This window comes from Heptranchias perlo, chromosome 19, assembly GCF_035084215.1.
Source record: "Heptranchias perlo isolate sHepPer1 chromosome 19, sHepPer1.hap1, whole genome shotgun sequence".
Taxonomy (NCBI): Eukaryota; Metazoa; Chordata; class Chondrichthyes; order Hexanchiformes; family Hexanchidae; genus Heptranchias; species Heptranchias perlo.
The window spans coordinates 44,973,534-44,985,825 of NC_090343.1; the positions used below are offsets into that span (position 1 = coordinate 44,973,534).

At 44.8% G+C, this 12,292-nt stretch overlaps 1 protein-coding gene across 2 annotated transcripts in view; it reads right to left on the bottom strand.

Annotated features, from left to right (window-relative positions):
• The window catches only part of LOC137335336 (engulfment and cell motility protein 2), a 145,884-nt gene that overhangs the window by 85,437 nt on the left and 48,155 nt on the right, over window positions 1–12,292 (bottom strand). For both annotated transcript variants that reach the window (XM_068000665.1, XM_068000664.1), the window contains exons 3-4: window positions 4,873–5,021; window positions 337–377 (exon numbers count right to left, since the gene is read on the bottom strand). In XM_068000665.1, coding sequence (XP_067856766.1) covers window positions 337–377; window positions 4,873–4,950 — 119 coding nt within the window. In that variant the 5' untranslated portion in view covers window positions 4,951–5,021. The remainder of the gene's footprint in view (window positions 1–336; window positions 378–4,872; window positions 5,022–12,292) is intronic.

Consider the following 12,292-nt stretch of genomic DNA (forward strand, 5'->3'; position numbering starts at 1 on the left):
GTCAAATCTGAATATCCATCCTTAAAATACTAATTTACAACCAGCAAATGTGCAATGCCTTATAATTATCACTAGATGTCTCAAGTACACAATAAAATGCTGCACATGGTAAAGTACAAAATACCACCTTACTAATCAGTAATCACTAACTGAACAGACACTTACCTACCATTTGTTACTCTGACTGCACCACATCCATCAGTCTGACGACCTTACTCATCCCTTAACCACAATGCATCACTGAATGAACCATAGCCCACTTTTACCCAGAATGCATCACGGACTGCACCATACCCCTCTTTTACCCACGTGCTCTTGTGGCACTACGGTACTTACCCATCACAGACCTCTCTGATAATTGCAATCAGCGGCTTTTTCTGCAAATGACAAAGTTATCAATTAGCAATTAAAGCAACCAGTTCATATTTCAGATCACATCAAACCATACACCCCAGTTACACTGAAAGAGCGTTTCACCATCAGCTCAAAACCACAAGAGCATTAGGTTTATTTACAATGGCCAAATGTTCTAAACCCCGGGTTATGGTTCCTGCCACCTCACAGACACAAGCTCCCGCCCCATATCCAGCTCCAACACTGCGGTCAGGGGCTGGGGTAATCTTGTACACACTTAGGTGCAGCTGTCGCAAGTGATTGATGTGTAAGTGGCCAGTCATTTGAAGACCTGTAATCTTGCCAAGGTAACAGAGAATCGTGGGTTGGTCTTAATAAAATTGTCAAAAGGTCATGGAAACAGATCACTCTCTTAATCTTACCAGTTCAGTTTCTCTCTCTCTCGTATCCCCACACCCCACACCCCCCTCAATTTCTGTCCATCTCTTCCTCTCTGATTTTCCCCTCTCTCTCTCCCACCTGTTTGAATCTCTGGTTTCTATATTTATCCCTCTCCCCCACATATCTCTCTCCCTTTCCAGTTTTGCTGTCTTCAGCACCGGTTTGTTTGATTCTCTGGTTTCTGTCCGTTTCCCTCCCTCCACTGCCCCCCCCCAACTAGTCTCTCCCTTGCAACCGTACATTTACTAATAGCCGTGGGGAGCTGCTGCTCTGTGCAGCCTCAGTTCACTGGTATCCATGACAAGTGTAACGTGTTTGGGAGGAACGGGTTACTTTGGACCTATGGTTTCCAAAGCTCACCATCTCTGGGGGTTTTCCTCGCCTCGTGCCTGGGTTTGTTGTAAACTAATTGATAGATATTGAATGCTACGATTAGTCAGCAACTCCATTATCGTTGTATTGTGCGACCACCAGGATGGTAGAAGGCGAACTAGATGTACCTCTGTCTTTTTTCGTCTAACAATTCCTATGTTCCCAGTTTATATTCAAAGCTGCTGCTGCTTCTCAAAAAAAACATCAAATGGTAACTGAAGGCCGATGGCAGCTCGTGAGGCCCACGAAATGTATGTCCCCAATATTTCAGGTCACTGGTTATTAAGGGTTGGAGAACCATACGTCTACCACAGACAGTGCAGTCCCAATGCAAAGATACCTTCTCTCTCCTTCACCTGTCTGCGTCTCTCTCCACTCAGTCTACACTTGCAAAATTTTGTACCCGTGGAAGTACAAGCCTAGAGCAAGGTCAGTCATTATAAAACTTCCATGCCCAACTCCCAAGGCATAATGGAGACATGGACGAGACTCCAAGGAAGGCAATCGATTCGGGATCAATTGAAGCCTTTGAGGGCCGAAGGAGGATTTAGAGTTCATGGAGACATTAATAACACTACTTGATTTTATTTTCTGGGCAAAGAATTTAGTATTCTTTAAAGCAGGGGGTCAACGGGTTGGGGGGGAAAAAAGAGAAAGATCTCCACGATAGAATATTTATTGATGGACTCTGGATGGAGTGGGCTTCATGAAGCAAACGGCCTATTTCTGCTCCAGATTTTCTTCTGTTCCCTTTCTCCCTTCCTTAGGGAGAGGCAGCAGCATCAGGATTCAGGAGGGCTGGAAGAATGCAATGGCATGGACCTCGGGCAAGTGGGGAAAAGGCAGCAGCACCAGTACTCGAGCGGGCAGGGACGGGGGGATTGACACCAGGATTAATTCTGCTGAGAGAAGAGGAGAGGAGTTTGGTGTGATTGAAAGGGGCACCATCCAAACGCCACCTGCTGTTCTCTCCGTAACTTTTATTTTGGATAAAACCCATGAGGATCTCTGATTTCGATAAACGTATAGTCTTACTCCATTACAAGGGAGAGCATGCTCAATAGTTGGAACCCAGTTCTGTGCCTGAAATTTCACAATGAGCTCCTGATTTCATTCTTGCCACTTTTGTGAGGGATAATCCTCATTCTAATTATAGTCCCTTGCCCTGTATTGTTGGAAAGCAAAAAAAAGAGAAGGAACTGTGTGGTATCTCACCTTGGTCAACATCCCACAGTGCGGAATGGCCCACGAATCCAGACCTAGTCTGAGACACGGAACAATACAGCTGCCAAAGGTCACAGGTCAGTGGGGGAGGGGGCCCCCCAACATCTGCCCCTGGCAGAGATCACCTAACTCAGCACCGAGTGGGAATCAAGCCTGGGGCCTTCCTCTTCTGTACAGCGGCCTACTCAGCCACACACAAACTGACACTGATTGAAACTCTTGGTTCTCAATCCCCTGTAGGACCTTGGGTTACTTGAAGGCAATTCTGGAATCGGACTGACATCAGAAGCCACAACAACAGAGTGAGTGATTGATGACTGTGGCGTGAGCCCAGAGACAAGATTATACTTTTGAAGTTGCTCACTTATCCGCTTTATTTTTATAATGTGAAGTTTGTGTGGATCGTTTTCCTTCTTTTACTTTGCAAATCCCTGTAGACACCTCAGCAATTCTTTTTCTTGTGAAGCACTGTTGGAGAAGGCTGTCTTTTCCATTTCAGCGTCAGCTGCTCCCGGATCAGGTACAGCCTCCATTTTAAAATTCTCATCCTGGTGTTCAAATCCCTCCATGGCCTCACCCCTCCCTATCTCGAACCTCCTCCAGCCCTACAATCCTCAGACCTCCGTGCTCCTTTCTGGCCTTTTGCGCATCCCTGATTTTCTTTACTCCACCATTGGTGGCCGTGCCTTCAGCTGCCTAAGCCCTTAGCTCTGGAATTCCTTCCCTAAACAATTCTCTCCTCCTTTAAGACACTCCTTAAAACCTACCTCAATAGCTCCTTATGTGGCTCAGTGTTAAAGGCGCTATACAAATGCAAGTAGTAGTTGTAGTACAATTATCTGCAGAGCAATGCCCTCTCTACACTGCCCCAACATCGTACCGCACCCCCTCCCCAACCCAAGTGTAGCCCAATGCCAACCCTTACCATTGCATCAGTGTCACACCGACATCTCCCACATCAGCCTCTCTGAGGGCCATGAAGACTTCAGTTCCAATTGGACACAAACTCACCAGGAACTGGGTTAAAGCTGCCCAAACATCTCACGTGGTGCCCTTACAGCTGGCGGAGACTTTCACCGTCTGTCTGGGGTGGGTTTAAACCAAGGTCCCAGCAGTGAAATGTTCTAACCCACCACGCCCCTCCATTTCCCTGGTTCCCCCACAGCCATGATGATGGGCTAAGAGGACCACAGGGAAGAACAGAAGATTGTAGAATAAACGCAAATATACCGAACACCAATATTCAGCTAGTCATCAGCACGTAACACGAGTATGTTTTATATATTCCAAGTTTCTCTCAGCTACTTTACCCGAATGGCCTTAAGTACTCAAGTCAAACCCAAGACCTTCCTGGTTTGTATGGCTCAGCTTCTTAATGCCTTAACTAGCTGAACCATCAGGGGAAGTATATGCCCAATGATGTTCTGCTGCATATTGTAAGCTCAGACAGTCCTGATTCAGAAAGAGCTTGATATAGTAAGATGCCAGATAATAACAACAACTTGCATTTTTATAGCACCTTTAATGTAGTAAAACACCCCTATGTGCTTCACAGGAGCTGTTATCTGACAAATTTTGACACTGAGCCAAAGAAGCAGTCATTAGGACAGGTGAGCAAACACTTGGTCAAAAAGGTGGGTTTTAAAGAGCATCTTAAAGGAGGAGGAGAGAGGTAGAGCGTTTTGTGAAAGGAATTCTAGAGCTTAGGTCCTAGATGGCTGAAGGCAGGGCCGCAAGTGGTGGGGTGTACAAGATGTCAGTGTTGGAGGAATGCAGGCTATTCAAAAGTGGGGCCACCACAGTCAAACTAGATGTTGTCCTCACTTAAAATCCACATACAAGCACTTTCCAGCAGGGATAACTGGATAGCAATCAAAAGTGGGATCCATGATGTATCACTCTTATTTAACAGTTTTCTGCCAAAGGGATGAGATTCTGATTAAGTTGAGTCAAACCAAGAAGCTTTCGCTCGAAAACCCATGAAATAAAAATCTCATTAGCAGGTGGCAAACTGCCTGCAGTGATAATATGAAGCTTCGCAGAACCAGCTGCTGCTCTGCACAGATGTTTCAAACCAACGTTAAATTAATTGGCAGAAGTTCCAGTCCTCGAGCTGAATCAGCAGCAAATTCACAGCTGCATGTGGCAGTGTGCCAAGTAGCACCTTACATCCCACAACAATATGACTCTCAAGAGTCTCAGTGAAGGGAGACATGTTCAGCCTCACTCTGCTTTACTGAATCTCTCTATCCACCTCTTATCACCCACCCTCCCCATCCGACACTCTGCTCCGTCCCCACCCTGCTCCATCCCCACCCTCCCTAGTCTGTACAGCTTCCCTCCCAGTGAATCACTTAATAATGAAACTGGTTAATTCCACCTATTCCATCGTCCAAATGATCTGACTAAGGATCTCTGTTAAACTCCTTTATCACACAGCCTCTGTTCATTGGATATCTGGTCAGCATCACCACTACTCACCTGATCGATTTCAATCAGCTGGGCATTGGCTCCTGGCCACTCGATCGCCACCTTCACGATGTCTGATGGGGGCGGCATTGGGACAGACAGTCCTGCTCTATTACAGCTCAAAGCAATGGATCAGTGCAGTGAGACATCAGAGGTCAAACCTGTGCGACAGAGGGATTTGAAATTAAAAATCTATTTAAAACGTGTACATTTTCCAACCAGTAATACAATGACTCATTCCTTTATCATAGAATGATACCGCACAGAAGGAGGCCATTCTGCCAATCGCACCTGCGCGGACCTTCAAAAGAGCTAAAAAAATTAGTCCCATTTCCCCGCTCTTTCCCCACAGCCCTGCAAATATTTCCCCTTCAATATTTATCCAATTCCCTTTTGAAAATTATTATTGAATCTGCTTCCACCATCCTTTCAGGCAGTGCATTCCAGATCAGAACAACTAGCTGCGTAAAAAATGTTTTCCTTGTGTTGCTTTTGGTTCTTTTGTCAATTAGCTTAAACCTGTGACTTCTGGTTACCGACCCTTCTGCCACTGGAAACAGCTTCTCCTTACTTACTCTATCAAAACCCTTCATGATTTTGAACACCGCTATCAAATCTCCCCTTAACCTTCTCTGCTCTAAGGAGAAGAACCCCAGCTTCTCCATGTAACTGAAGCCCCTCATCCCTGGTACCATTCCAGTAAATCTCTTCTGCACCATCTCTAAGGCCTTGACATCCTTCCTAAAGTGTGGTGCCCAGAATTGGACACAATACTCCAGCTGTGGCCTAACCAGTTTCATAAAGGTTTAGCATAACTTCTTTGCTTTTGTACTCTATGCCTCTAAGCCAAGGATCCCATGTGCTTTTTTTAAAAACAGCCTTTTCCACTTGTCCTGCCACCTTCAAAGACTTGTGTACATAAACCCCCAGACCTCTCTGTTCCTGCACCCCCTTTAAAATTGTACCAATTAGTTTATATTGCCTCTCCTCATTCTTCCTACCAAAATGAATCACCACAGTTCTCTGCATTAAATTTTATCTGCCATGTGTCTGCCCATTTCACCAGTCTGTCTATGTCCTTCTGAAGTCTGTTACTATCCTGCTCGCTGCTTACTACATTTCCAAGTTTTGTGTCATCTGCAAACTTTGAAATTATGCCCTGTATACACAAGTTCAGGTCACTAATATATATCAAAAAGAGCAGTGGTCCTAATGCCGACCCCTGGGGGACACCATTACACATCTCCCTCCAGTCTGAAAAACAATCGTTCACCACTACTCTCTGCTTTCTGTCCCTTAGCCAATTTCATATCCACACCGCCACTGTCCCTTTAATCCCACGGGCTTCAATTTTGCTAACAAGTCTATTATGTGGCACTTTATCAATACCTTAATGTGTAACTTAGCCACATAGCCACAGCTATAGAATGATCTCAGTAGGAGTGCTACAACTGACAGGGCCCCCAGCTAGGAAAGGGAAGGGAATCAGCCAGCAGTCTGGCTCCTGGTCACTATCCAGAGCTAGAAGGTGCACGTGCATGGATATCAGGTGTAGAGAGGATCCAACTGTGATACACCCACTATCAAAATAAACCTGTCAGCACACTCAGTCTAGGCTCACACTTATTATCATCGAATTATACAGCACAGAAGGTGGTCATTCAGCCCATCATGCCTGTGCTGGCTCTTTGAAAGAGCTTTCCAATTAGCCCCACTTCCCTGCTCTTTCCCCATAGCCCCGCAAATTTTTCTTTTTCAAGTATATATCCAATTCCCTTTTGAAAGTAAAATCGGCCACCTATTCAAGGTCCTGTCGCGATGCGTAGCGGCTGTGGAACTGCACGCCGACGGGAATCACTGTCGTCAGGGGAGGATGAGGAGGAAATAAAAATGTAAAACCCTCTAAAAAGAAAAAGCATCTCATACAGCAAATAGAGGAAAAGAACAGCAGTAAAATACATCGTCCCGCAGGCTTTTTACTGAACTGAAATTAGTGACTTTTCATCCGTGGTTAAAGCAGGATGTATTACAAGAGGACGCTCAATCTTTACACCTCAAACAAACTGATGCAGCCTTTGACCTCCTCCGATCTCTTCAGCTCCCTGCCTTCTCCAAAAATCATTTTAAAAAGTGAAACTTCTGTACTGGTGGAAAGGGTGCTGGATGAACCCCTGTGACAAATATTCTAGTCCTCTATCCACCATTGGGAGATATAAAATTAAGAGGTTTATTTTAAAACTTTTGCAGATGAGGCATTACTAGGTGTAAAAAAATAATTAAATCTAGAAAAAAAGACTTGCGTCTCACGATTTTGGTCATAGAGGTTTCAAAGCACTTCATATGCAGAGTACGCAGTGACCAAGAGAGAAGAATCAGGCAGTCATTCGATTGCACAAGCAAGGATCCGTAGGCTGCACTGAGGTGAATGACGTTAATCTTTGTTTTTGATGCTATTGGTCAAGGGAGAAATGCTGAACACCAGGAGCATTCCCTACTCATCATCAAATTGCACCTTTAACCTGAACAGTTTAACCTTTAACTAGATCAGGCAGACGGGGTCTCGTTTCATGTATCATCCAATGGACGTCCCAGCCCACAATGCAACCCGCTGTGTGACACTGAATGTAGATCCTAGATCACATGCTCAAATCTTGTGCGCATCTTGAACCCATAATCTCTATCCCAAAGCGCTCCAAATTGAGGCCAAGCTGGCATATAATTAACATAAAATTATGACGTGACATATCATTTACAATGCATAAATTCAAACCTTAAGCCAGATAGAGACAGTGAGCGAGCGAGTCCCTGGTCTCAGTAAAATGCAATGGTGGACATTTACACCCAACATCTCAACGACTTCCCTACAATCAGACTTATCAAGTCTCTCAATCTGGAATGCAACACACAGATTTCAAATGCATGACTCTACCATACAGTGCCTAGTTCATTCTTCAAATTATGACACATCCTCCACACGCTGTAGGAGTCAACCCAGGCCTGCATTCATCATGGGCAAACCACATGCGAGGCGCACTCACTTCACATTTTGATATCTGAGGTTTTACATGATGCTGCATGTGGTATCCCACTCCTACGACTCCAATACGTCAAGTCATAATCAGAAGCTAATTGCGTGTTGCAGTCACTCAATTTGCAGCACATTGGGTTCTGAGTCAGAAGTTGTGGGCTCAAGCCACACCCTACAATTTGGAGTGCATGATCTAGTTTCAAAGTTCTATGCAACAGAGTACTGACAAAATATCATCGACCTGAAATGTTAACTCTACCTTCCTCGATCCACAGATGCTGCCTGACCTGCTGCGTGTTTCCAGCATTTTCTATTTTTGTTTCAGATTTCCAGCATCTGCAGCATTTTGCTTTTTGCAATACTGAGTGCTGCATTGTTGGAGGAACTGCCCATTGGAGGACACAAAGTGAAGCCGTGTCTGCCTGGTCAGATGGTGCTATTGGAACAGCAGCAGGTTATATGCTGGACCCACAAGTGATTTAGGAACATAGGAACAGGAGTAGGCCATTCAGCCCCTCGAGCCTGCTCCGCCATTTGATAAGATCATGGCTGATCTGTGATCTAACTCCATATACCTGCCTTTGGCCCATATCCCTTAATACCTTTGGTTGCCAAAAAGTTATCTATCTCTGATTTAAATTTAGTAATTCAGCTAGTATCAATTGCTGTTTGCGGAAGAGAGTTCCAAACTTCTACAACCCTTTGTGTGTAGAAATGTTTTCTAATCTCACTCCTGAAAGGTCTGGCTCTAATTTTTAGACTGTGCCCCCTACTCCCAGAATCCCCAATCAGTGGAAATAGTTTCTCTCTATCCACCCTATCTGTTCCCCTTAATATCTTATAAACTTCGATCAGATCACCCCTTAACCTTCGAAACTCTAGAGAATACAACCCCAATTTGTGTAATCTCTCCTCGTAACATAACCCTTGAAGTCCGGGTATCATTCTAGTAAACCTACGCTGCATTCCCTCCAAGGCCAATATGTCCTTCCAAAGGTGCGGTGCCCAGGACTGCTCACAGTACTCCAGGTGCGGTCTAACCAGGGTTTTGTATAGCTGCAGCATAACTTCTGCCCCCTTGTACTCTAGTCCTCTAGATATAAAGGCCAGCATTCAATCAGCCTTACTGATCATTTTCTGCACCAGCTCATGACACTTCAATGATCTAAGTACCTAAACCCCTAAGTCCCTTTGGACATCCACTGTTTTTAACTTTTTACCATTTAGAAAGTATCCTGTTCTATCCTTTTTTGATTCAAAGTGGATGACCTCACATTTGACTACACTGAATTCCATTTGCCACAGTTTTGCACATTCACCTAATCTATCAATATCGCTTTGTAATTTTATGTTTTCATCTACACTGCTTACAATGCCACCATTCTTTGTGTCATCGGCAAACTTAGATATGAGACTTTCTATGCCTTCATCTAAGTCGTTAATAAATATTGTGAATAATTGAGGCCCCAAGACAGATCCCTGCGGGACTCCACTAGTCACATCCTGCCAATGTGAGTACCTACCCATTATCCCTACTCTCTGTCGCCTTTCGCTCAGCCAACTTCCTAACCAAGTCCGTACTTTTCCCTCGATTCCATGGGCTTCTATCTTAGCTAACAGTCTCAAATGCCTTCTGGAAGTCCATATAAATAACATCCATTGACATTCCCCTGTCCACTACTTTAGTCACCTCTTCAAAAAATTCAATCAGGTTTGTCAGGCACGACCTACCTTTCACAAATCCATGCTGGCTCTCTTTGATTAACGAAAATTCGAGGTGTTCACGCACCCTATCCTTCATTATAGACGCCAGCATTTTCCCCGCAACAGATGTTAGGCTAACTGGTCTATAATTCCCTGGTTTCCCTCCCGCTCCTTTCTTAAAAAGCAGAGTGACACGTGCAATTTTCCAATCTTGAGGGACAGTTCCTGAATCTAGAGAACTTTGAACTAACAACCAACTTCATTAAACCAACATCACACACACACTGCATGGTCTGAGGAGCCTTTCAGGAGTCCATGCGTGCAGCATGTGGTTGGAGCACACATTCAAGGAATGAAGTTCCTACAATATACCCCACATACCAAATGACTGTAGGAGAAAGGCCTCTGCAGCGACCAGGGCATATCTACTGAAAGCATCATTGATGGCTGTCAAATCTAGACCAAAACAACCTTTAATTGATGTATCAGCAAGAAAGGACTTGCATTTATAAAGCGCCTTTCATGACCTCAGGATGTCCCAAAGCGCTTAACGGCCAATGAAGTACTTTTTGAAGTCTTGTCACTGTTGTAATATAGGAAACGCAGCAGCCAATTTGCGCACAAGGTGATAATGGCCAGATAATCTGTTTTAGTGATATTGGTTGAGGGATAAATATTGACCCGGACACCGGGGAGAACATCCCTACTCCTTCAAATAGTGCCGTGGGATTTTTACTGGCACCCGAGGGGGCAGAAGGTGCTTCGGTTTAAACTTCTCATCTGGAAAACGGCACCTCAGACAGTGCGGCACTCAGTACTACATTGGGTTACTAGATGTAACAACTTCACAGATGGAGACCTGGCTCACTATGCAGGAGCAGGATGTCACATACAGACCCAAAGAAGTCTCAGACGTCGAAATCTCAGCAGGTGAGTGTGTCTAGAACCAATCCAGGACTGGGTTAAAACTCTCACAGCGTACTGAGGATGCTGAAAGAAGTATAACATTTGTCCAACCCTGGCAGCACCCATGCTAGGCCAACAATGTCTCCATTGGGAGGAACAAGAGTTGCATCCGCACTGCTCCTAGGCCTGCTAGCAGCTGGCTGCAGAGCAACATCACTGAGGCCTGCAGGCAGATTACATGCCTGTCATGGGGTCATCTCACTACACATCACAGAAAGTTACAGTAAAGGCGGCCATTTGGTCCATTGTATCCGTGCCAGCCGATAAAGATCTTTCCAGCTTAATCCCACTTTCCAACACTTCGTCTGTAGCCTTGTAGGTTACAGCACTTCAATTTCACATCCAAGTACTTTTTAAAATGAGTTGAGGGTTTCTGCCTCTACCACCTTTTCATGCAGTTAGTTCCAGACCCCCACCACCCTCTGGGTGAAAACTTCTCCTCAGCTCCTGTCTAATCCTTCTACCAATTACTTTAAATTTTACACCCTCTGGTCACTGGCCTCTCTGCTAAGGGAAATAGGTCCTCCCTAACCACTCCATCTGGGCCCCTCAATTTTATATACCTCAATTAAATCTCCCCTCAGCCTCCTTTGTTCCAATGAAAACAACCCCAGCCTATCCAATCTTTTCTCATAGCTAAAATTCTGCAGTCCTGGCAACATCCTCGTAAATCTCCTCTGTACCCTCTCTGGTGCAGTCACATCTTTCCTGTAATGTGGTGACCAGAACTGTATGCAGTACTCAAGCTGTGGCCTAACCAATGTTTTATACAGTTCCAGCATAACCTCCCTGCTTTTACATTCCATGTCTCGGCTAATAAAGGAAAGTATCCTGTATGCCTTTTTAACCACCTTATCTACCTGTCCTGCTACCTTCAGGGATCTGTGAACATGCACTCCAAGGTCCCTTTGTTCCTCCTCACCTCAGTATCCTCCCATTTATTGTGTATTCCCTTGCCTTGTTTGCTCTCCCCAAATGCATTACCTCACACTTCTCTGGATTGAATTCCATTTGCCACTTTTCTGCCCACCTGACCAGTCCATTGATATCTTTCTGCAGTCTACAGCTTTCCTCCTCGCTATCAACCACACACCCAATTTTTGTATCATCTGCAAACTACTGGATCAAGCCCCCTACATTCAAGTCCAAATTAATATACATCACAAAAACCAAGGGACCTAGTATTGAGCCTTGTGGAAACTCACTGGAAACAGCCTTCCAGTCGCAAAAATACCCATCAACCATTACCCTTTGTTTCCTGCCACTGAGCCAATTTTGGATTCAACTAGCCACTTTCCCTTGGATCCCATGGGCTTTTACTTTGACCAGTCTGCCATGTGGGACCTTGTCAAAAGTCTTGCTAAAATCCATGTACACTATATCAAATGCGTTACCCTCATCGACCCTCCTTGTTACCGCCTCAAAAAATTCAATCAAGTTAGTCAGACACGACCTTTCCTTAACAAAATCATACTAATTGTCCTTTATTAACCCATGCCTTTCTAAATGACGATTTATCCTGTCCCTTAGAATCGATTCCAATAATTTGCCCACCACCGAGGTTAGACTGACTGACCTATAATTACTCGGTCTATCTCTTTTTCCCTTCTGAGACAATAGTACAACGTTAGCAGTCCTCCAATCCTCCAGCACCATGCCTGTAGCCAGGGAGGATCAGAAAATGATGGTCAGAGCCTCCGCTAATTCCTCCCTTGCTTCTTTTAACTGCCTGGG